Genomic DNA, 26,832 nt, shown 5'->3' on the forward strand with positions numbered 1-26,832 from the left:
CAGCTCATCCCAAGATAAGATAACGTTTAATGCTGTTAGTGGGGACTTTATCCTGTAATCCTTTCTTGTGTCTAAGCTTCTGTTTCTTCTCTTTATCCAAACAAACTGCTGACTAGAGAAATATTTGCGGTAGTTATTTTTTATGAAGGAAGACGAGATAAGATGATAAACTGTTTTCTCATGTGGCTTGAGTTCATCAAGAGCAATGCATGCTGTTGCAGAATATTTATGGGATTAAAGGTGTTAAGCACAGCTTGTTTGTATGATAAATTATTCCCATGTTTGTATACATCTCTTGCAGCTTTAAAGTACTGCTTTGATTCATAGTCCGACATAAAACACCACTTTACAATGTATATTCCTACACTCCTAGATTTTGAACACAAATTCTTTGAGAAAATGCTTACTCCTTTATAATAAAATACCGTTTTGTTAGAAACAAAAGAAGCTCTTGGCAACTAGCAAAATAATTTACCGATGAGGACATCTAGGAAACATTATTACTCAGCTCATTTAGCGCACAACACTTGCATTCTCCCTTTAAAGCTTTCTCTTTCCCCTGTTAATATAACTTGCAGAGTAAAATACCTTTACCCCAACTCCAGAGATCTTCCCTTCCGGCCCTGGCCCAGTAGCGCAAAAAAAGTCCCAGCCTTGATAAAAAGAATAAAAAAAAAAAAAGTCCCAGCTTTGCTGTGTGCTACATGTTTGCCATTGCCTGATTCACTCCTGTCATAAAACAGCACTTCTGTGTGTGCACAGTGATGTCATCTCGTGCTGACCAATGAAGATCGCTGCCAGATCACTAGGTAGAAGATGTTGGTGCCGGTGAGGGACTTCAGGCCTTTCAAGGATAGAGAAGTGTTGCAGAGTTTAGTTCATTATATGATCACATGAACCAACTGACTAGTTTTTGTGGCCAACATCACTCCCCCTTCATCGGGCTCCATGAACTCAAGACTTAGATGGATTCAGTAAAATGAAAAATCTGATCTTTAGTTTGCAGGTAAATGACAAGCAGAACCAAATGAAATGTAAGTAGTGCAGCGTGTATCAATTATCTTATTCCTCTTGATTCCAAACGCCTCTTCCTAAGCCATCTTGCAGTGTAATGGATCAAAGCCACAGTTTCCTCTATGACCCAAGTTAATATTATGCCCTGAGGACCCGACATTTTTCCCTGCTCATTATGTTCTTGGGCACTTGTCCACTGACTTCCCCCCATGAGTTCTTCTGCCTCTGAAGCCTATGAGAGAGGTCTTGGCCCCAGAAAGTGTTGCCACCGCTAACAGGATGTGTGCAGAATAAGCAGGCAGTGATATGGACACCCAAAAGATGGACCCCAGGAAGCAAATAGAAGAACAAGAATCATCATGTGACCTTAGCTTCAGTAAACCTCTTCCCATCCGCCGTATAACAAATATACTGCTACAAGGTGGCCCTACCCGTGCCGCCAATCGTGCCTGCGGCTGTTAATCACCGGGTCCTGGCCATGCAAAGCAGTATGCTTACAGTGAAGCACAGACACAGCCCAGTATGCAAAACAGCACACAGCTAACCCTTTGATCACCCCAGATGTTAATCCCTTCCTGCCCAGTGCCATTTGTACAGTGTCAATGCTTTTATTAGAACTGATCACTGTACTGGTGTCACTGGGGATGTCAGCAACACCAAGTCAGTTCCCCCCAGTGTCAGAATGCCCAATGCAGTCCTGCAATAAGTCGCTGAACGCCGCCATTACTAGTAAAACAAAAACAATCCCAGTTTATATACCGCCATTTGTAAACGCTATAACTTTCACGTAAACCAATTAATTTACTCGTATTGGGATTTTTTTTTTTTAGCCAAGACATGTAGCAGAATACAATTTAGCCTAAATTTATGATGAAATTTGTTTTTTAATTTTTTTTACTGGACATGTTTAATAGCAAAAAGTCAAAAATAGTTTTTTCCCCCCCCTCAAAATTGTCTTTTTTTTTTTTAATAGCGCAAAAAATAAAAACCACACATTTGAACAAATATCACCGAAAGAAAGCTCTATTTGTGGGGAAAAAAAGGACGGAATATTCATTTGGGTGCAGCGTTGCATGTCCACGCAATTGTCCTTTAAAGTAACACAGTGCTGTAACAAAAAAAATGGCCTGGTCAGGAAGGGGGGTAAGTCCTCAGGAGGGAAAGTGGTTAAAGTGGAAATAAAGGCAGGAATATGTACCTCTGGTCCAGCGGTCTGACGCCCGCAAGGTTCCTTGCTGGCGCTGGCATCTTCTCCTCGGCTTTGTCCAGGTGCCAGGCTTTGGCTTCCTTAAAGAGTGAGGTTTTCAGGGCTCTAAAGGTGGATAGATTAGGAGATAGTCGGACATATTGGGGTGGGGCTTTTTATAGATGGGAGAAGTCCTGGAGGCGAGCATGAGAGGAGCTGACACGGGAACTAGAGAACAGAAGGTCTTGGGAGGACTCAAGAGAGCAGTTTGGTGAATAGCTGAGGGCAGAGTTGTGAATGGCTTTGTATGTTGTTGTCAGTATTTTGAATTGTATTCGTTATGCGATTGGAAGCCAGTGGAGGGATTGGCAGAGAGGGGTGGAGGACACTGATTGGAAGCCAGTGGAGGGATTGGCAGAGAGGGGTAGCAGACACTGAACAGTTGGTAAGGTGGATGAGCCTGGCAGCAGTATTCATGATGGACTGGAAGGGGGATAGCCTATGTAAAGGGAAGCCAAGGAGGAGAGAGTTGCAGTAGTAGGACACGACATCCCGCAAAGCTCATTGTACATTCTACAGGGAATTGCGTATAGGAAGCTAAGTGTATTTTAATGTAGAAGAGACATTGCATGTCTCTTCTGCAATAAAGAGTCTGGCTGTTTGCAATTTTTTTTTATTTTAGTACTTCATTTCCACTTTAAGTAAAATGGACATTTGGATATGGTTGGAGGGGGTTGCTAATATCCTGGAGATGGGCTTCAATAAAGAATATAATCCATATTAGCTGCATTGGAAGGATTTTGGACATTTGCTTTCCACTCACTCTAAGTGCTTAGAGGGAAGGTCTTCAGTCCTGTTGCAATAACAGAGGCAGTGAGCAGTCGCATGTACAGGAAATGTCATTTCTTCAGGTGTTCTGTACACATACATACAGGGCACCCCTGTTGCTATGGTTACAAGGATGAAGATTTTTACTTTTAAATTGAAGTGCGTACATTTTAAATGGAAGGTTGCAGCTTGTTCAGACAACCATTCTTTGTGTTACATGACTTGCAGTTTCATGCGTTGTTATTAAACTGTCTATCAACCCTTAGTCATTAGAGCGGCTATTGATTTCTGATAAGCTGCTGTGCTGCTGTATATTGATTGAAAAAGCGTCCAGTACAAGAGCTGTGCACGGCACAGGGTGATCAGCGCTTTACAACCCATCATAACACTGCACACGGACTATGTGATTTAGGGTTGGAGATAACAGCTGTTAAGGAAGGTTAAAGTTTTGGCTTTTAATGGCTACTGAATTGCCGTTACATTTAACTCACGATCAAAAGATTAAGATACAACTTAGGGTATGTAGGTTCACGGTATGATACTTTGGTTATCATGTCGGTAATAGAAGAGTTTATGTGTAAGAACCTGTTTAATCTTCAGTGTTCTGTTGTCAGGGCATAAAACATGCAATTGTGTTAGCTATTTAAACTTTACATAAAGTAAATAATACTAACTGTGGATCACTGTTCTTGTAGAAATGCTTAGACCTTCATAACATTTATTATATATTTCTTTATGTATTTTATAGTGGACATACAGTCCAATAACATGCCCCACCCACAAATGTGGCCATCCTGCCCCCTTTAATGCTTCCCCCCAAAAAATTAAGTCAGCAGCTACAAAAATACTGTAGGTGCTGACTTTTAATGTAAGGATACTTGCCTATCCAGGGGTCCGGAGCCAATGTCACCCAGGCTAGCTCTTCACTAGCCTCCTGGTTCCTGGCACCCGCATTGCAAGTAAGGGAAACCGGAAGTGAAACCGCTTGGCTTCACAGCTGGTTTCCTACTGCGCATGCGAGAGTCGTGCTGTGCCTTGTGATTGGTTCCTTAGTCTTCTGGGACCTGTGAAGTGTCCCAGAAGACTGCAGGGGAGAAGGAGGGGGCCAATCTTCTGGCTCAGTTCACTGCGGTGAATTGAGCCGGAAGAGGGAGCGGGTACCTGTCAATAGAAGGTACCTGCTCCCTCCCAAAAAGTGCCAAATGTGGCAGTGGATGGGGGAAGGTGCAAACAAACAGAGCTTCCTTTTTTAAGCGGAGCTCTGCAAAAGTAAGGATAGTGGAGAGGGATCATTTTATTTGCTGTCTTTGGCCCAGTTATGAACACTCACCCTCTCTACTTCTCTATATCCATTTCACTGTTATCACTCAAAGTGGAAGAAAATTCCAGATGTTGGGTTCTCACTAGACCAGAAATAATGGAAAAATCACCAAAGTAAAGGGATTTTCTTTTGCTTCTTGTTTTGGCTGTGGAACCAGAAGCAAAGGGAAATCACCCCAATGAAACACAGAATGCAGAAAAAAAAACTGACGGTTATAACCCCTCCCCTACTACGGTATATCCAAATATAGAGGAAAAACATTTTTCGTCTTTAGTTAGACCTAGAATTATTAAATCAAAGGAGCAGAGTGGCCACATTAGTGGGTGGATATGTTATTGGCTTACTTGCCTTTGAGGCTGATGACCCAAATTCCTAGTCATGTGATCTCTGTTGAAGTGGAAAATTCAGATTGGCTTAGCCTTCTCAAAACTATTTGCTTAGAATGGTCATAGCTGCATACAAGATTTTAGTGTGAGAATAACTCATAGCTGATTGTTCCCTTTTTTCAGTGTAGTTGAATTCAGCTCATTTCTGGAATTTGCAGCCAAAAGTTATCTGATATTTTCCATTTATTTGTGAATTCTGGAAAGCTTTTAAATCTCTCCACCATAATTCCCATTTTTATGCAGTTTATATTCTGCAAGCCGCAGGTAGTGTTTTGCTTTCAGTGGATTCTTCATAATCATTAATTTGCAAAATTGTATGCATTTTCTTTGTACCTTGTTTTGCTATAAATCCCAGCCTGTGGCAGATTTAAGAGACAAAAGTAATGCAGCTCTGTATTCATTAATACTTTTTTATTGCTACTAGTGTAAGTACCCACATTTGACTTGATATCTACATCTTGTAATGCTTTATAGAGCAGCACTCAAACTGGAAGGAGGGGCAGGACTGGTAGCTAATCCGGGATATACTGCATTGGACTGTGTTTACAAGGAGCAGGCTGATAGGAGGAAAGAGCAGCGTTAGAAAGCAGATCACTTCATCAGTTTGCTACTGTTCTTACACTGGCCAGAATGCTGGGGTAGAGAAGAGGAAACCCTTATGTTCTTTTACTGTATGTGGTGTCATCCACTTGGCTGTGCTGTTTGGCAGAGCTGTGTAAAACTTAGGATGGGATGAGCAAAAATAAAAATAATTTGATCATCAAAAACATTTCCCTATATGTATTTCATATGTGTTTTAGTTGTTTGTCTGGAATTCATCTTTTAATCAAATATTGCACCCAAATACCCAGTATTGAAATAACCAATATCTGCAGACCGATATTTAAATCTGGTTTCAAGTGTTTTTGTACACCTGAATGTCAATGTATTTTTTTTATTTGCAGGCAATATTTATGATTCCCACAAATCCTCCACCTACTTTCCGGAAACCTGAGCTGTGGTCAGATGAATTCACAGATTTTGTAAAGAAATGTCTGGTGAAGAACCCAGAACAAAGAGCCACGGCCACACAACTCCTTCAGGTAGGAATTACATCCCGTCACGTTTCTGAAAAATGTTTCATATGCCCTGTTTTGTTTTATTCTAATTGTACAGAAACACCTCATCGGTGATATCTCACCCCAAGAGTTTAGAATTAGTCCTCATGCACACTGGATGTTTTTACAGCGGCTGTTTTTGGCTTTTGACGGTTTTTTCTACAGCCAGTAAACTCTCCAGCATGTTATCCTCTGTGTCCATGCATACATAGACTGTAATCAACGTTTTTTGGCAGGGACGTTTTGTTGGGTGGAAAAAAAACCCAGGACTAGTGGATTTCTAGAGGAGTTTTTTTTTAGCTGTAAAAATGGTCTAATGCTGAATAACGCAGTAAATCAGCATTTTTGGACTTTTTTTGACTTAAACAAATGTTTTTAAAAACTCATCTTTTTAACATGACTTTACACAGCTAACGTTACCAGAGTTATTAACATGCCCCGTGTGCCTGGAGCCTAATTGTATACAGGAATTGGACTTGAGAACATATCATGCAGCAAGCATGAGACTGGTAAAGATCACAGCCACAAAAGCTCCTTTATAAATCAACATTCAGACTCATAAATGCTGGTTCTGGGGCCACACTGCAAGTACCAAAGAGCCTCAAGTTTGGCATCAGGGGTATATAGGAATCAAAGCAATAAAATCCATCCAAACACTATGATTAAAGTGACTGTAAACCTGCATTGTTTATTTTTTAAAATAATAAACCTGTTATATTTACCTGCTCTGTGAAATGGTTTTGCACAGAGCAGCCCTGATTCTGTTCTTCAGGGGTACCCTGCTGATGCTCCTGGTGAGAGCTCCCATAGCAAGTCGCTTCCTATGAGAGCACTCTTGCAGGCTCTATCTCAAGCTGTGCTGCCTGTGTCTATAGACACAGACATCACAGCTGGGCCCCACTCGCTCATCACATAATTTGATTGACAGGAGCCAATGGTTTCTGCTGCTATCTCCCCTGTGAGCAACGAGAGAGCCACTGCTCTCTGGCACAGTTCTGGATTGTGATCAGGCTCAGGTAAGCATAAGGAGGGGCTTGGGGGATCCTGTGGCACAGACTGTTTTTTACCTGAATGCAGATAATGCATTAAGTTATAAAAAAACAAAAAAAACCCAACAAACGTGAGCCTTTAGCACCACTTTAAACAACATCGGCTATGTATGGTCATGTTCAAGTGTTACTTTCTATATTCATCAAAAATGCATCATAAAAGCTTGTTGGGAGCTAAACTGTAGTTACCATATATACTGGTGGAGTATATGGCCCTGTTGGCATGCGATATCCCCTTGTACATCGCACCTCAGCACTATATGAAAACTAATGGCTCTTCAGTTTTGAATTCATTCTCATCACTCCCCAGTGCAGTTATGGATGCCCAGTGCAAATAAGGTTCTGCAGTATTTCTTCTGTGGCGTCTGTGTTTTAATTTCCTAAGAAATGTAACATACACTCACTGACCACTTTATGAGGCAAACCTGTTCAATTGTTTGGTAACACAAATTGCTAATCAGCCAATCTCATGGCAGCAACTCAATGCATTTAGGCATTTAGATGTGGTGAAGATGACTTGCTCAAGTTCAAACTCAGCATCAGAATGGGGAAGAAAGGGGATTTAAGTGACTTTGAACAGGGCATGGTTGCTGGTGCCAGACGGGCTGGTCTGAGTATTTAAAAAACGTATGATCTGCTGGGATTTTCACGCAACTGGCAAGGCGCCATTGGAGGGATCTGTTTCACAGGTAAGTCTGTCATAATGTGCTAGTATGCGGTGCGCCATGCTCTGCCCACACATTCATTCATAGAGATCTATGAACAAATAAACTGCAAGTCCCATCTTCCACTGCAGCACATGGACTTGTAGTAATTAATGGAACACAAGTTTGGTCATTATTACACTTTTAGTCTGATGCTTCCTCCAGCTCTCACTGGAGGAGCAAGCTAATTTGGAAAAAAACTAAATAATAAACACACATTTATTTTCTGCAAATGTGGGCGGATGTAATTTTTTTTTTTTTTTTGCAAAGGGTGCATTTAGCCTCTAATGAAGGAAAGGTAGGAAGATCCTTGCACTGCAGGCCCCTAGGTACAACTTTCTCTCCAGCAAGGAGAACATTGAGCAGCACAGTAATGGCATCACCAAATCTCATAAGACTAGCCTTGCGTTATTCCACACCACAGATACACTGCTATAAAGCTCAAGGCATGGGGTGCCTTGGTACAAGAAGTGCACTGCTTTTTTTTCAGTTTTTTTCAGCAAGTCAGTAAAAAGTTACTTTATTCTATATGTTCCTTATAAGATAGCAGATCTTCACTTTTTTTAAATTGAAGCCTGTTTTAAATAGCTACATAATTAAGTAACCTGTATTTGTTTCCACAAAGGGTAGCACAAGTATGTCAAGTTTTATGCTTGCACAGCAATCTCCATTAAGGTTTAAGTCAGTGGAGTCTTTGTAGGGGTAGGGCTTCTGCCTTTACAATACGGATATAGCTGACATCACATTTACATCTGGAATGGTTGTATTGAAGCTCCTGCTGCTTAACACAAATCCTGTTGCTTACAGTCTGTGTTAGTTAACAGCCCGTTTTCTACACTTGTTGCTAACATGTAATTTCAGTGTGGATTTCACAGCAGTGTGGACTTTAATGGTGTTTTTCTAAGTTTTATGGAGTAATAAAGGTAAATGACTACTATCTACTATATGGTTATGGCTTGCTGAGAATAGAAATTTCTGTTTACTGAATATGTAGCTGTGCAGTTTGCTGATCCAATTATAGCAGTGCTTTAGTACTTATATAGATGAAGCTCAGTTCACTTGGGAAATGATGGTAACTATGGGACATCTGTTGTCCTCAAACACCGAGGAGGCATATATTTTGCTAAACTGTATATTTCTTGTGCCTTAGTAAAGACCACAGAGCAGGAAGGGGATGAAAAATATACTGCAAGCAGCTAGGTAAATTATACCCATTGCATGAATAAAACAAATTAACTTAATGCTGCGTTGCTAATATAGAGCATATATACCAAATCATCAACCAATTAGTAAGGAAAAAAACCTCAAATACACAGTACATATATATGTGCATAAATCATATAAATAGAATGAAATAACACCACAAAGTCCAGAAGTGAAAGTATGTGTAATTTGAAATAAAATGGTGAACGTGCATAGAGTTTTACATAGACTCCCTGCACAATTCTATAGGATTTCTCACACGCTCATATAACCATCACCATCTCTTAGGGCCGTTTCACACTATAGAAACGCAGTCCAGATGTGTTCCGGATGCTTTTTTGATGCGTTCCAGTGCATTTTTGGTGCGTTTCAGTGTGTTTTTTTTAATGCATTCCAGTTAAATTTTTCCCCTCTTTTTTTTTTTCAATTTAAATAGGGACATGTGCATTCCAGTGCGTGTTTGGTTTGTTCTGGTGTGGTTTTGATGCATTTTGATGCGTTCCTGTACAGTTCGGTGCAGAACAAATGCAGCATGTTCTATTTTTTTTTTTTTCCTGCAACTGGAACGCACTGGAACTGCAAGCACTGATGTGAACTATGACTGACAACCATATAACCTACTTTCTGTAGGAAGCAACTGAAACGCATGTAGTGTGAACTGGCCCTTAAGGTGCTGCAAACACACAGATTTTTATTAAAGACCCAAATGAAAACCATTCCCTTTAAGAGCCACTTGGGATCAAATCGTCTCTCGTACAGAGGAAACTCTAATAGTATAGTATGTTCCAGTATATAGATTTTATTAAAAGTAATTCACTTATATGTTTAATTCCTAAAAAATGCCATTAAAATTATTTGGAGCCAAACAAACACAGACTGCACTTCCGCGTACGTCACTTCTGGTTCACGTCTGCCTACAGCCTTGCCCTACGCGTTACGTCACGCCGACGTGACTTCTTCAGGGGTCCCTCTTTTTTCACATTTGTATACCCGTCAGTTTTATTTATCAATTATCTCTCAAATGAGCCTTTTTCTGCCAGAATTTAAAGTGTATCTGTGCCCAGACTTAACATTTAAACTATTGGCATATGATTAAAAAGCCTTAAAAGAGAAAAGGGAAAGCAATTAAAGATGGACTTTAACAGCATCGACAATAAATTATACTAGCTTAAAAATCAAAAACGTGTTACAAAAATATGTTAAAGCACCGTATATACAAGTGTAAAAGGGAATTGGTCCATGAATAGTAATCCATACAACCACCATGAAGCATATGAATATAATAATACATATGACAACTCTACTGTGTTTAATTTCTTGATATGGGGTAGTGTCAAGGTGGTTACATTGGACCCAACACTGTGTAGTGGAAACGATTTATCAGGGATATTTATCAGAGATGAATAAAAGGAAAGTAGTTAACTCCCCACCAACCAGAGAACCAGCTGTTGGCTGTTTGGGTCTGTTGGCCACGGGACTGTGTGATTCACTAACCTGGTTCTCTGGTTATTGGGGAGTTAACTACTTTCCTTTTATCCATCTATTTTTTGAAAATTGCCCTTGGCCTTGATACCTATATGGTTCAATGGTGTGTAGAGTATCCCTGTTGGACATCAGTTTTAGTGGATCTTAAGTCTTCTTCCCATGCAAAAGCCTCTTGAGTGGGAGAGTCATTGGCATCCTTTGCACCTTAACAGCCTGAATCCTGTTTTTATGGGGTTTAATATTCATCGCCTGATGAATTGTTTCTACTACACAGTTTTGGTCCAATATAACCACCCTGACACTATTGCCTGATGAAGATTAATTTCAAGAACTGAAATGCGTCGGGTTGTCATATGTATTCTATTCTTATGCTTCACGGTGGTTGCATGGGTTCTTATTTATGCACCAATTTTTTTCTGTACTTGTATGCACAGTGTGTTAACATATTTTTGTAATAAGCTTTAATCTAGGATCATTTATTGTGGTTGCTGTTTAAGTCCCTCTTTATTTGCTTTCCCTTTTTATTTATCTAAATTTGGGATGTGGCACCTAGCTTAATCAGATTGGGCTCTTCTTTTTGAAGCAGTAAAAGAGCTTTGGTCTACTGTGGTGCATTAAATGCATGCACATTAACATACGATGTGCTTAGACAGCCTATTAATGTGAATAGGCTGTCCAGTCCACCACAGTGGAGCACAAATCGTGCACGCAGCATTTTCGGCAGCACAGGCAACTTGTGTTAGAGCGTTGCCGAACTATGCAAGGCTGTCTTTTAGGTGTGTTGGGGTGCTATTGAGAATGAATGGCACCGCATCGCACCAATGTTTGTAACATGCATTGCTGCATGCGGTAATAGGGGCTTTAAAAAAAAAAAACCAAAACATTCATGACCTCTCCGGCTGCTTTTTAAGGAGAAGTCTCACTAGACGTTTTAAAACTTTTATCCAACTCTTTTGGGGATGAAGTGCATTTAGCACTCAGTCCCACTGGAATTTGTCCTGCCATTGCTAAGCAATATGGTTGGACAGTTATTCCCCTCTCCACCGTCCAACAACACTGCTATAAAGGAGATGAATTTGAGTGACAGCGCTGGTCTCTGGCAGCAAGGGTCTCTTTGTGTGACCTTTTTTGAATGGCGATGTAGATCTCTAAGAAGCCCCCACTGCCAGAGACCAGCACTGTCACTGTAGACTAGGCACACCGTGCCACAGAGTGTGTGACCTTTCGTGAATGGCAACATTGATCTCCACTCTGTGGTGCTGGGTATCTATCTGCAGATGCTTCTAAAGATACACAGCAGCTGATGGATCATAGAACTCCCCAGTTCTTAGTGTTTTTTCACTTCTATGAATGAACAATCAGCACTGTGGGACTGTGTGATACTTGGCAATATTCCCGACAGTACCAACCATTCATTCATACAAGTGAAAGGTCTCTCAGCACTGTAAGCTTGTTTGATCCATTGGCCGCTGTGTATGTTTACAAGCAGCTGCAGATTGACACACAACCCCAAAGAGTTGAAAAATATTTTACTATTATTAATGAATGATTAGAGCTAATAGAAGAAGAATGGTCACCTTAGAGAGAGGGTAGTGGCTTAGTGCTGGCTGTAACTCCCCCATAGGAATGCCCATAATTTGGGCATAAAAGCATGGTGGAGCTACAGCCAGCAAAAGAGGGCTTTTTAATCACCAACAGAGCCACTGATCCAAATGGAGCCAAGTGCTATACAGACTTGGCTCCCTTGTGGGATGAAAAAAAAAGTTTTAAAAATGAGCGGTCATCTTTAAAGCTTTTGGGCACCCAGGAGGCAAAGGTGCAGCATACAGCCCATTGCCAGCAATCTGTCAAAATCAATTGCAGGCGGCAGTATGCAGTATCTGTACGCCGTTCATAGTGGTACTTGCGAACAAGGATGTATGCCCAAAACGAAAAAGAAAAAAAAAAAAAAGTCTGTGCTCAGGGAATATGGAACTGTGCGCGAATGCTGCTTGCAACAGCATCTGGCATACGCCATGTATTTCAGCCTGTCATTTGTTAATGACAGGATGCTGGCCAACATCAGCCACCAGTAATAGGTGTTAGGAGGTCAGCTAACTTCTCTATAACTCCAAACCTCAACGGTAACTGAAGGGACCCGATTTTCTTGGACAAACCAAAAATTTGTTCTTTAATGACACTGAAAATGACAGCATATCACTGCCCTTGTCTTTCTGAAGATAACACTTCTTATTTTGGTATTGAATAACTTTTATGAGCTAGTTACTCGGCTATCTGATTTAACATGGAAGCTTTCCAAATGAAATAAATATCAGCTCTCTAAGTGCTGGTGTTCACTGATTGCCCAAATGATTAACAGATTCTGGAGCTCGGCCCTCTCAGTGACTTATTCTAGGTCAGTGACATAGAGTACGTGGAATGCACTGCACTCACATGCGAAGGGCAACATCTAAGATTATGGCAAACTTTTTGTTTCCTATGTGGAAATACAGTCCGGATAAGAGGGGGATCTGTGCACCGTCACATCAAGGCAGACTGAGGTAGAGGATTAACTCTTTCTCAACTGCAGAGTTACGGGTGATTGTCAGAAATGGCTTTTATAGCCTGCAAGAATTTCTATCACAGTGTACTTTTCCACCCCTTCGACCATCTGAGCTTTAATAGGGGTGAAAGTACTTCTTTACTGCTTATCTTTTTATGTCCTTGAAAATAATCAACTGAAACTTCACTGGCCCTCCATTGTATGCATATAGGTAAATGGAGGTCTATGTGAACCAGTGAAATGAAAGAAATGTGCCTAGTATTAAGGCTCATTCACACGAGCATACACATGACTGCTGGGGTGCGCTGGAAAGAACAGTGCCAATGTGTCAATTCTGGTATATCACAGTTTACTTTTTTTTTGGTCAGAACATTATTGAAATGACTCTAGTAACATTTAATGGAAGTGGAAGACGAGGCTTATTGCAATTAATCTTAAAATTTGACCCCCCCCCCTCCTCTTAGATCACTGTAAATACCCCTTTTTTCTCATTTGGTCACCTGATTAGCAGCTCCAGCTACGAGAACAGCTGCTGCCGAGGAAAGAAGGGAGCCCTGACAATGGAGGAGCAATGGGAACCTGGGAAGGGGGGTGGGGGGTGGGGGGAGAGACGTCACGGCTCTGGAATTCAGACGTTTTTGAGAGCTCCCATACACATGGGACCCAAAGCTGCTGGGTCATGTGACTGGATGGGACCAGATTGCAAATAGACTTTTACACACCTTTTTTTTGTATACAGGCTATGCAGCATAGGTAGGAGTTGGGGGACGGCAGCATTTTTTTTAAGATTGTGATCCGCCTTTATTTCCACTTTAGGCTCTATTGGCCGCAGCACATAGCGGTGCAGTGGATTGCTTTGTGCCACACTGCACTGAAAAACTGTACTTTTTCCAACAAAAATCGCCATTTTGGTGTGAACTGGCCTGATAAACGGCAAAGCTTTTTACCTTCTTTTGCTTTGGGACTGCACTAGGCAAGGTTGATACGCAGTTTGGTTACCAGTACTGAAATGCATACCAGTTTGTTAGTTCTTTCTACCACCCCTTTTAGAATCTGCTGCTGCAACAGATTCAAAGCAAACTACTGCCAGTTTATAGATAAGCAAACTGGCGGTAATTAAGATCAAGTCTGAATTGGCAGTGTTCTACGTTGGGTATATGTGCTTGTAAGCTTTCATTAATGTGGCAGCTTCCCACACACGGCTGCTGGGGGACATATCCATTGATGCATCCCTGACCCCATTCAGCTGCCGTCTCGCAGATTTCCTGGCTGACAGCTGAAAGTCAACAAAAATGGGAGGGATGCTGTGTGGTATAATTGTCCATTTATGACAGTGGCCATATTTGGGTAGAGACATCAGATAGTATCCCATCCCCTTTGTTTACTTTCAGCTGGCAGCTAGGAAATTGCTGGACTGTAGCTGAATGTGACAGGGTTACACTCTTTTTGGTTGCTAGGATGCTGTCGGCTGCGGAGCCAACAGTGTCCTAAACTAAACATTCATCGAGGACAGAGTGGCCACTTTATGGACAAGTCTCATTGCCAACCCCCTGCATTCAACAGATTCATGTACCTTTTCCTTACATTTGCTGTGTGGCGCTATGGATTTCTCCTTATGAATTCCCCAGTGTGTTTACACTGAAGGTAATTCATATAACCTTTTTAGCTTTTTGTAAAAATAGCAAACTAAAGCAGCAGTGCATCAAATATTAATGTGGATTTAAAGTGTTACTAAACCCAGGACCCTGTATTTACTGTATTTGTGGACCCACAGTCCACAGAACATGTAAATGCAATTATTGTAGTAAACATAAACTGCTAAATACCTTTTTTCTTCAGCAGTATATTGCAGTCTTGTGACTTCTATCAGTGTCCTTCCGAGCACTAGTTAAAGCTTGTAAGAGTTTTCATTCTCCTCTGACCTATGAGGCTTTATGACCCCTGACCCCCTGTCTGGACAGTGCTGATTCACCCTTTACCGATCACATGCACCCTCCCCAAAAGAAAAAAAAAACAAACTATAGCAATACACACCAAACTGAGCATGTGCAGAGTGCATCCTAGGGCTCTGTACTATCAGCAGATGGACTGGGGACTGTGGAAGAAGGGGAGAATCAGAGAAGACAGGATTAAGCAGCCTTGTTAAACAATACAAGGATTAACCCCTTAAGTTCCACAGTGAGTACAACAAGCATGCTTTTACTGCTTATAAAGACTGATTTTACTGTTGTGAGTTTAGTAACACTTTAAGCCCTCAGTTGATTTAAGCTATTTTACAACCCCATTCCCCTTTTCTATCGCTCATATAACATGGGAAGCACTTAAATATTTATCTAACAGCTTCAAGCCCAGTTTAGCTGCTAGCACAGGGGCACAGCTGTGAAGGTGGGGCCCCATGGGCACAGTCAAAGGGTGACTCTTGGCAGGAATGTAGAAGTACTCTGTGGAGTACTTCACGACTCCAGTAACTGCTTACTAGGATCTCACCAGAACTACTGACTTGCCAATGTAAGACTATATAATGAAAAAGTGGGGAACTCTAGTAATAGTAATGTCAGGATTTGCCTATTTATTGCTATTACAGCATTTTTATAACTTTGAGATATAGCATGAAGTTTTGGGTTATTGTGGCTCTTTCTCATGTGTGTCCTAAGCTGTAATTGGCTAAGGCAGATCCAATATGTGACTCTGCTTAAACACAGATCCCGATCTTTGACACCAGCCATGTTCCCTTTGCTGTGTGAGTTTCAAGCTTTTAGGTAAGCGTTTGTGAGTATTCAATGCTCTTTCACATGGGCAGCAGTGCCTACCAGCCTAGGGCGGTATACCAGCGTACAAAAAACTTGGCAACCACTCCAACCTATAACTGGCCTTTGCAGCAAGGTGCACATGGATGGGCAATGAACATCACAAACAAAGGATTTCACAGCTCACTTGCCAGCCAGTCTGCAAAACAACCAAAGTGGTTCTGTCCAACAGTTTGCGTTGAAAACAGAGGGTTTTGTTTGCACAAATATGCAAATATATGCATAAGGACCTCTCTATATACTGCAGTCCTAATTCTAAATTTCCAGAGCCTTCATAGTAGGAGCATAGACATAGATTAAGGGCAGGCATGCCTGGAGGGATCCCACCACTCCTTAACCACTTCAAGTCTGGACATTTTCACCCTCTTCCAGTCCAGGCCAATTTTCAGCTTTCAGCACTGTCGCACTTTGACAATTTTGCAACACTGTACCCAGATTCAATTTTTAGCATTTTTTTGAGACAGGTAAAACTTTCTTTTGGTGGTATTTATTCACCACTGGGATTTTTTTTTTTTGCTATATAAATGAAAAATAGATTAACAATTTTGAAAAAAAAGTTTATAAAATTTTGCACATAAATAATCTTTCTTCATAAATCTTGTCCAAAATGTATTCAGCTTTTTGGTAAATGAAATAACCCACGTCAGTTTCTAAAAAAAAAAAAAAAAATATTATTTAAAAAAAAAAAAAAAAAAATACTATCACCCTAGCAGTACAGTTTCACCATAGTGACACTACTGCTGGGGAGTGAAGTTTTTTTTTTTCTTTTTTTTTTTTACACTGATTGCTTTTACACCCATAAAGGCTATAAAAGTAATAATTTCTCATTCTCTCTGGCTGCATTCTTGCAGCCATTGAGAAATACTGTGAAAGCTGTAATTGGTCACAGCTTATCACATGGTACAAGGCTATTGTGAATGGCATTGTACCATGTGACCTCTGTGATCATTCACAAGTAGTAAACATTTATGTCAGGAAGTGACATCTTGGTTACTATTGTTCATGTTGGCCAATCACTGATCACATGAATCAGGACCTCACAAAGTGGTCCCGTACATCGATCTGTGTTCTGCTGTGTCTGGTGGACATAGCGGGAACAGATCGCGGCGCTGCGTGCTCCCAGGGAGCGCACACAGGCAATGGATGCAGGGGGACGTTTAGAAACGTCCCCCCGCATCGGCAACGTTCCCGTCCGGCCATTTATCGGCTTGGCCTGGACGGGAAGAGGTTAAAGGCACAGGGATGCATGTGATGCCCAGTCAGAACATAATGGTAGCGAAGGCATTCAGTGCTTCCCTGCACCCAATTTGTCCCACTGTACAAAAAAGTGGCAAACACTCCAACCTATAACTGGCCTTTGCAGCAAGGTGCACATAGAAGGGCAATGCACATCACAAACACAGGATTTCCCAGCACACTTGCCATACAGCAAAACAACCAAAGTGGCTCTGCCTAATAGTTTTTCATTAAAAACAGAGGATTTTGGTTGCGCACTTTTGCAAATATATACGTAAGCCGCAGTGCCCACGTCAAGGGACCTCTATGTATACTCTATGTATACTGTGGTCCTAACTCTAAATTTCCGGAGCCTCCATAGTAGGAGCACATATGAGAATGTGATGTTTTTAACACAAACTGATAGACAAAGCCACTTTGGTTGTTTTGCAGGCTGGCTGTTAAGTGTGTCGGTATACCAGCATCTTCCAGGTTTTCCAGAGGTGATACTCCTGAATGCCAAGAGGGATTAAAATTCCACACTGGGTTCAGCATGAACCAGCTGACTTTTAGTCACCATATACAGCTGTCTAATGATCAGCTTTCATCGAAGGTATATGCAGGAAAACCAGCATCTGATCACCGTTTGCAGCCAATGGCTGCAAGCCCTGATCAATGTATTCTAGGAAAGGGGGATGGTGGGGTAAACCTTCTGTCAGAATACAATAGCACAGCAGAGGAGATCGCCACTTCTTGGTACGGCAATCTGTCAGTTTTTTTTCGTTTAACATGCTAAGGTTGAACTTAAAGTATAGATGGGTGCAGGGTAACTGCAAAATAGCGTAGCAAAATGTTTAGGTCTCTTTACATCAGTCCTTGCCACGAACTAGAAAACAATGTTCTTACCACGGTTAGGCACATGCACAGGTCATATTAAGTGGATGGTAAGGCGAAAAGACCAATGTCTTGAGTAAACAATAGCAGTATCCTGGTATAACTAAAATATGTCATCTTGATAAAGAAGGCTTTTTTTCTGTGTGATTAAACCCATTATGCTAGATCAACAAGAGTGCAAATAACTTAGCCATGGGACGACTCAACACCTCCTCTTAACAGGAAATCAGGAGCACATTAGATAATTGGGAGATCATCAGGTATTTTTCTGTACTTGCAGGGGTAAAACATGGCAAAATGCACAGGTGCTGCAGAGCAATATTTTTAATTATCTTAGCCCAGACATGCATTTTAATCCACAAATACATTGCAAAGGAACTGCACAACAACTGCCTTGCAGTGCATAGCCATGGTGGTATTTTTGTGATATCTTGCTGTCAAAACCTGCATACCATCACTAGTGCTACCATAGCCTAGCCCTCAGCTTCCAGTCCATAGGCAATGTTCGAATCGCCATAGTTTGTCCCATAGCAGTATATGAGGCTGATTGCTGCAATTTAAATGCAGAGTAGAGTGCCAAGACCAGAAGCTGCAGGTATTGGTAATGCTACCTCACGTTTTGACACCAGCTTGTTCTTCAAAGCACACCACAGAGATAAATGGAAATTGCACATTACAATGATCTCCAATTGGACTTGAGGAATATGCTCCAAGGTGGTGTTAAAATCTTCAATCCTGTAGAAAATAAAATCCTGTAGGAAAAATAGTAGGGCCTGTTTTAAAAGGTAGTGAAAAGAGCAATCATAATGTGCAAAGTGCACTGACCTCTAGGATTAGGTTTAATTGTCACATAACTGGAATACTCGTGTTACTCTGGGCTACTACACTTTGCTTGCTTTATTAAAGAGGAACTACACTGCATCTGAGCCCCAAAAACTAAAAACACTATTTAATTCATTTTTAATATTCAAACCAAGCTCCACCATTCCACCACATCTCCTTGCTTTATTTTGGAAAGAAAAAAACATTCCCTATCATTTATGGCCGTGACCATCTTGAATAAGGGCAGATGATTAATGTAGCATTTAATTCCTGGAATCCATCTGTCCTTGGTTTAGGCATACAGACAGGAGAGTGTGCTTAGTTGAGAATACTCCTCCTCCCCTCCTGAAGACTCCTGGGATGAATTATATCATTTGCCTAGGCCTGGAAAAAAGGAGTTAACTGGAGAAATGTAAAAAAAAAGAAGAAGTGTAAAACAAGTAAATACGACAATACAACATAGTCTCCAATCTATTTACTAACGCTAGCAGCATGAGGATTATAAATAGTGTTGACTGAGAGAGCGAAGTTCCACTTTAAATGGGAGAAAGTGTCCATATTTCCTCAGAAGTTTTTGCAGCATTAAATGTACAAAGTTGTGGGTCCTGTTTAACTAAAAATCGAGTGTAAAATCTAGTGACACCATTCATAAATACATTCTAAAATAGTTTGATTACTTTTTATTTTTTTGGCATGAATTAGGCTGACCATACACTTCTGAATGTTTGTTTGCCTGAAAACAGGTCAGAATCTGCCCATTATAATGATTACATGCTAATGAGAAATAAGCAATCATGCCTATTATTCACAACTCTCACGATTATTTTATTGAGTGTGTAATTTACTCAATGAAACACATATTTTTTTATTACAGGATTAATAGGTAAGTAGTCTAACCTTTCCGAGCACTAAACAGACATTCAGTTTATGAACTTATAAAGTGCACCAGCCTTTGGCAAACTACGGGGTCCTTTGAAGTGGTCAAACTTTAATACAACTGGGAGCTCTAGGGTTTACATTTAATGTACATTTCTCCTTGGTGTAAGTATACAGTGTAGAGTTACACATGTGCATGTCCACATGGCATTTAAACCCAGCTAATTGCATTGTAATTGGGTTTAAAGATATTTTGGGAATGACTCAAATTAAGCTCTTTCCTTGTTTACAGAAGATATTATCGTTTTTTTCCTTTTTATTTTTCCTGTTGCAAGGTTCAGGTTACAGATTCACTGTTCTTACAGTCATGAAACACATCATGAGTTAAGCAGCAGCGAGAACTACCTAAATGCAGATTCTAAACTGTAGTGTTATCTTGTAAAATAATATTATAATAGCATCAGCTTGTAAAAAAGGCTACAAGTAACATACATTTGTCATGTGTACTGAAATACATTAATGCCATTGCTATGAAATTAGAATTTTAATTTATTTGCTGAACAGTTTATTTGGAATTGTGTGTAAAGTATCATTAGTAATGTGATTTAGGTAAGGTTTTATAAGACATAAAGCCACCAAAAATTTCTTAAAGTATTCTGCAATAGAAGGGTATTTATACTTTCTTCTCCAGTGGCCAATGTCACATACCGTCCCTTCATATTAGTACTGCAACCCCTGTCAGATTTTGCATTTGACACTTTTGGAAATATCAGATGCCTTCCGCTTCTTCCGCAGACTGTTGTTCCATCTTCCAACCCCTGCTTCACTACAGGATAAGTCAATTATGGGTTGGAGGATGGAACCATGGTGTGTGGCGAGGGATACAGTCATCCAGCGTTCCAGGAAATGTAGAATGCTGAAGAGTCTGTTGGAGGATGCAGTTCTGGTACTGATGAAAGTTAGCAGACAAGGACTGTGAAGATAAAAGGTGTTCTATTACAAGGGAACTTTCATCTGGATATTTTAGGTGGCTAGGTTTTTAATAGGGATTTAAAATAGAGGCTATCCAGCCAAACAGTCCACCGCGCAGAATGAGCTCCAACAAGCTGGTTTGAGATATACACAGGGCTCTTCCTGATCCTGTGATTTATGAGGGATTTCCTGGTTCTGGCAGCTGAATGGAGTAGCAAGGGAGTAAAGAAAATTGAGTATACATTGCATTCATAAAGTATTCAGACCCCCTTCACTTTTTCCAGTGTTGTTATTTTGCAGCCTAAGACTACAGTTGCTTACGTTATTTCTCATTATTCTACACTCCGTAACCCATAATAACAAAGTGTTACCAGAGTTTTAGAAATGTGTGTGCATTTATCAGACAGAAAAAATGAAATATATCTATGGAAGTATTCAGACCCTTTACTCAGTACTTTGTTGAACGTTTGGCAGCAAGTGCAGCCTGGAGTCTTTTTGGGTATGATGCGGCAATCTTTGCACACCTGGATCGGGAAATTTTCTGCCATTCTTCTTAGCAAATCCTCTCAAGCTGCATGGGGACCATCGGTGGACAGCCATTTTCTGGTTTCTTCAAAGATGTTGAATAGGGTTCAAGTCAGGACTCTGGCTGGGCCACTTTAGGGCATACACAGAGTTGTCCCTAAGCCACTCCCGTGTTCACTTGGCTATGTGCTTAGGATCTTTGTCATGTTGGAAGGTGAACCTTCTGCCCAGTCTGAGGTCCTAAGCACTGTGGAACAGGATTTCATTGTGGATATCTCTGTACTTTGCTCCATTCATCTTTCCCTCAACCCTGACCAGTCTCTCAGTCCCTGCTGCTAAAAAACACCCGCACGGCATGATGCTGCCACCACCATGCTTCTCTGTTGGTATGGTATATGGGCAGGTGATGAGTGGTGCCTGGTTACCTCCAAATATAATGTTTAGAATTGAGGCCAAACAGTTCATCAGACCAGAGAATCTTGTTCCTCACAGTCTGAGATTCCTTCAGTTGCTTTTTTTTTTTTGCAAATTTCAAACGGGCTTTCCATGTGTTTTGCACTAAGGAGAGGCTTTTGTCTAGCTGCACAGCCATAAAGCCAAGATCAGTGGATGGCTGAGGTGTTGGTTGTCCTTCTGGAACTTTGTCCCATCTCTGGAGCTCAGTCAGTCACCATCAGGTTCTTGGTCACCTCTCTTGCGAAGGCCCTTCTCCCCCAATTGCTCAGTTTGGTCGTGTGACCAGCTCTTGGAAGAGTCCAGGCTGTGCCAGACTTCTTAATTGGGAATTATGAAGGCCATTGTGCTCTTGGGAACCTTCAGTGCAGCAGATTTTTTATTTATTGGTAGCCTTCTCTAGATCTATGTCTTGCAATAATCCTGTTTATGAGCTCTGCAGGCAGTTCCTTTGACCTCATGGCTTTTGCTCTGATACAGTATGCATTGTCAGCTGTGAGGCCTTTTAAAGAGAGGTGTGTGCCTTCCCAAATCATGTCCAGTTTAATTTAGCAATTTAGCACAGGTGGATTCTAATCAAGGTGTAGAAACATCTTAGCAATGACCAAGAGAAATGAGAGGCACCTGGGCTAAAATAAGTGTTGTTGCAAAGAGTCTGAATACGTATGCTATTATAATTCAGGTTTTCCTTTTTCATACATTGTCAAACATTTCTAAAATTCTGTTTTCACTTTCTGTCATTATGGGGTACTGAGTGTAGATTAATGAGAAAAAAAAAATAATTTAAACAACTGTAGTATCAGACTGCAACATAAAGGTGAAAAAAAGTGAAGGGGGACTAAATAATTTATGATTTCACTGTATGCTGCAGGAGGAAGAGCTTAGTAAACCTTTTACTTTGTCTTTCATGGGCAAAGGAAATATTCACTTTGTTAGCCATAAACTGCTCAATTAATAGCTAGCTGTGCTTTTACTGAAGTATTATGTGCAGTAGTGTGGCAATTTGTGACCTCCTTAGAGAAGAAAATGACAGTGACCATTTACTCTGGCCATCATAGATGCTTGTTTTTTTTGTACGGCATTTTAAATTGGTTCCCACACTTAGAATCTGTCAGCTGAGTATTACAGCTGCTCCCAGTGAGAAAATGTATGCCCAGCTATGGGGAAACTTATGTGTGGTATCCAACTTAGGTGTTGAACTTTTTTTCTGCTGCATCCAGTGTAAGAGTATAAACCCTCATCATTTAGTCCCCTAGGCAGCTTTTCCTCAAGGGTTTCCTCCAAAAAGTTTCTAACCTGGCCAACAAACCTTTTCTTGTCAGAGATGCATTCTGAGATCAGTGGAACATTCCAGTCACTTCATCCTTCTGGTTTTACTGGTGTTGCACAACGATCACCTAATATCTATGTGAACCTTTACAAAACAATTTCACCTTGTTTCTTCTTATTTGATTAGTTGTGGCTTCAAGGATTTATTTTTTCTTTTAAATCTCCAGCACACGTTCATCAAAAATGCAAAACCTGTATCAATTCTCAGAGACCTCATCACAGAAGCTATGGAAATCAAAGCAAAAAGGCATGAGGAGCAACAGAGGGAGCTGGAAGAGGAAGATGAAAATTCAGTATGTACCTGGTTCCTATTTAGAACCGATGTTATAGATAATGTTATGTGGGATGGTTTAATTGCAAGATCCTAGGGTTTTTAAATTTGTTTAAACATCATCTGTCTAATACATGCATGTCTGCTTGTATACACAAACACTTAGATCGTGAAAGTTGTTGAGCTGAACCAGGAAATAATAGAGATCTTCCTGGTTTTCTGCCATATGTGTATAAATCACACTTCCTTCTCTTACTCGGTGGGTAATGCGCCCAAAATTGAGAATGTCAGGCCAGAGGCTTGGCTGAATATTCGATATGGATGACCTCTGCCCTTCAGGGCCACAAACTGAAAATCGCTGGATTGCATGGCAGTTCGTGCTATTAATCAAAGCAGTAGTAAACTCTAGGTAGTAAGCGCCCCCCCCCCCCCCCCCCCCCGCATTGTAATGTCATAGTGTGCTAGCACATTATGACAGATTTACCTGTAAAGCGGATCCCTCCAACGGCACACGTTTTAATGGCCATGCCGCAAGGTCGTCACTCCTGCGCATGCAGGAAAGTGCAGAGGTATTAGAATTCTTGTCAGTTTTTACTGCTGTCTGTGTCCCCACTAAGGAGCTTATTCCTCTCTATTTGTCCTGTTTTCCATTATCATTGAAAGTGAAAGTAAAAGAAAATTCAAAATTTTGGGTTGTCCCAGAAAAGTAATAGAGGGGAAATCTACTAATGGGATCCCCAATAACCTCCCATAATTTGCAGGAATTTCCTCTCACTTCCTATTTTGGCTATGGAACAGGAAATAAAGGAAAATCTCCCCAACGGGACACAAATGGTGAATAAAACATAACAGAGGTCATAACCCTCCTTATGCTCTATCCAAAATGGGAAAAAAAAAGGTTTTGCCCATAATTCTTTTTTTTTTTTTTCAATAATTATTTATGAAACAATTTTTAACAGACAAGGATAACTAAACATTAGTTCAGCAGAATATAAAAGGCATCATAGACAACGTCATTGTACAGAGTTCAACATTAGACAAAGTGCAAAGAAACAGTGGGTTTCCACTGAGTTGTCAAATTTATGCAGGTCAATTGAAAAAATGGAGGCTCAGTGAGAGCAAGCAGATTCAATCAGATAAGCATCCGTGAAAACGAAATATTGCCAGGGGCTCCAGGTATCCCGAAAGACGTCCTCCCTATTGTAAAGGGTGGCAGTAAGGTTCTCCATATCCCTAAGCTCATTTATCTTACAGAACCACAGGGATAGAGTAGGAGGGCAGTCAGTTTTCCAACAAATGGGGATACATGCCTTAGCCGCATTTAACAACTGCATAGTGAGGGATGTCTTATATTTTTTGACGGGTCTCTGCCAGAGGTGCAGCAAGCAACATGCCGGATTGTCTCGTAGGTCTACAGAAGTAAAATGTTTGATGATATCTGTCACCCCTTGCCAGAAAGGTTGAAGCCTCCGACACCGCCAGAAGACATGGAATAGAGTGCCACTTTTTGCTCCGCACCGCCAACAGACATCAGGGAACTGCTGTGAGAATCGATGAAGAGTAGAGGGTACATGATACCAATGCATCAAAAGCTTATAATTAGTCTTCTGAATTTTGGTAGCCAGAGAGGACTTGTGAGCAAGAAGAAAGATTTTTTCCCTTTGAGCTGGGGTAAAAGATCTTCCCATCTTAGACTCCTATTTCGAGAGGAATGGGGGGACGAAGTCAGAAGCTGGTTGGATAAGGAGGGAGTAGATGGACTATGGTGAATTGGTTCACACTTGTGGCAGAGTGTCTCGAAAAGAGTCCACTTGTGTGATATTCCTGGAGCGCGCAAGAGTGATCGGAGATAGGAGCGAAGCTGTATCCCCCTTCTGACACGTTTGGTGGACCCTCCATTGAGTTTCTGATCAGTATCAACCAAATCCCCTGAGGCGTGGAGAAAGTCCTCAAGGTGTGAGTAGCCAGAGGCAGGAAGGTGGGCGAAACGGGGGTCCTCACTCACCGAAGGAAAGTCAGGGTTTCCCCGTAGTGGAATAAGAGGAGAGGGCACGGGGGAAATGTGAGTAGAACAAAAAACTTGCTGCGTTACTGCGAGGGTAGCACCTAAAGTTGGATGAGCAACTAGCTCAAGAGGGAGGGCAACATGTAACCACGGCAGGCTCAAGGCCTTGCCAACCGAGTTCTCCAATTCCATCGAGACCCAATGTTTGGCCTCCCGATGGAAATGCCAGTCCACTAGACGCACGAGGTGGGCGGCCTTGTAATAGGAATGAATATCTGGCAAACCAACCCCCCCCCAGAAGATTTGGGGAGAGTCAAAACACGAAAGGCCAAACGTGAATCCCCCTGGTGCTGCCTATAATTCTACTTTAAATACTTATTTATAAACTACTAATTTGTATGATTGGTATATAAAAGCAATCGCTTTAAACAAAATTTAAAATAAATAGGACCACTCTTGAAAAATGTTCATTCAATTGTTTAACTGTGTAGAAAGAAAATCAATCACAGATATGCCTCAAAACTACTTTAATTTAACATTACAACCTTCTGGCTTTAAGAAACACTTTAAAAAAAAAAAAAAAGAAAGAAATTGCAACTGTTTTTAGAGATCAAGCAGAGGAAAAAAATATGGAATCACTCAATTCTGAGGAAAATATGGAATTACCATGTACTTTTCAGTTCTAAAACAAACATCTGCATTAGATTACATCTGCTAATTAGTCTGCAGTTAAAGAGTGCTTGCACACCTTGGTGAGCTGTTGCACCAAGCTGATTGGTATGAATCATGACTCCAACACGAGAGATGTCAGTTAAAACAAAGGAGAGGATTATAAAACTCCTTCGAGAAGGTTTTTATATATATAGGACACAAAATCTATCAGTCTGTACATTTCTAATGCCTACAAGGGGTTCTTTTGCACCCAGTTAGCGCAATACATAAATCTCTAACAAAGAGGTACTTTGAGAGCTAGGACTGGGTGGTATCAGGCAGCAGCTGTCAGACCTCCTGTGACCACTGACTAAAGCTGAAGATTTAAAGCCTGCACAAGGATATTAATTTCATATTCTGTTTCCTGTAGAAGTCCATTACAGTCCAGTCTTCTTTTCCTAAATTAACTATTAAAAGTAACCGAGTGTCCAGTTCTGGGACTTCTCCTTGATTGCTGTGTTCTACGGACACAGCTGATCACGTGATGTGGTAAAAGGCCAATCTCAGAGGCCTTTTACCACGTGATCAGCTGTGTCCAATGACACAGCAGATCAGCGGGTAAATGTAGTTGCCGGCTGCACTTTCCTCACGCTGTCACAGCGTGAGGAAAGTACTGCTGATAACCATCAATTGTCAGAAAACAGATCGGCACTGATCATCGGGGCACTAATCATCAGTGCCACCCACCTGTGCCCAGCAGTGCCACCCACAAGTGCCAAGCAATTCCACCCACCCGTGCCCATAAGTGCCACCCAGCAGTACCCCTCCCATCAGTGCCACCCATCAGTGCCCATCACTGCTTCATATCAGTGCAGCATCATCAGTGCTGCCTATCAATGAAGGAGAAAAATTACCTGTTTGCAAAATTTTATAATAGAAACAAAGAAAATTTTTTTTTTTTTTTTAAATTCAAATTTTTTTGCTCTGTTTTTGTTTATAGTGCAAAAAATAAAACACCCAGTGACAGTTAAATACCACCAAAAGAAAGCTCTATTTGTGTGAAAAAATTATAAAAATTTCATATGGGTACAGTGTTGCATGATCGCACAATTGTCATTCAAAGTGTGACAGCGCTGAAAGCTGAAAATTGGCCTGGGCAGGAAGGGGGTATAAGTGCTCGGTAGGCAAGTGGTTAAA

At 41.0% G+C, this 26,832-nt stretch overlaps 1 protein-coding gene across 1 annotated transcript in view; it reads left to right on the forward strand.

Moving 5' to 3' along the window:
- STK3 (serine/threonine kinase 3) overlaps positions 1 to 26,832 on the forward strand; it is a 288,476-nt gene that overhangs the window by 131,926 nt on the left and 129,718 nt on the right. The window contains exons 7-8 of the mRNA XM_089666443.1: positions 5,680 to 5,817; positions 22,876 to 23,001. Of these exons, the coding sequence (XP_089522569.1) occupies positions 5,680 to 5,817; positions 22,876 to 23,001 (264 nt within the window). The remainder of the gene's footprint in view (positions 1 to 5,679; positions 5,818 to 22,875; positions 23,002 to 26,832) is intronic.

The sequence above is a fragment of the Staurois parvus genome, unplaced genomic scaffold (assembly GCF_062004578.1).
Source record: "Staurois parvus isolate SC_StPar_1 unplaced genomic scaffold, SC_StPar_1.0 ptg000052l, whole genome shotgun sequence".
Classification (NCBI taxonomy): Eukaryota; Metazoa; Chordata; class Amphibia; order Anura; family Ranidae; genus Staurois; species Staurois parvus.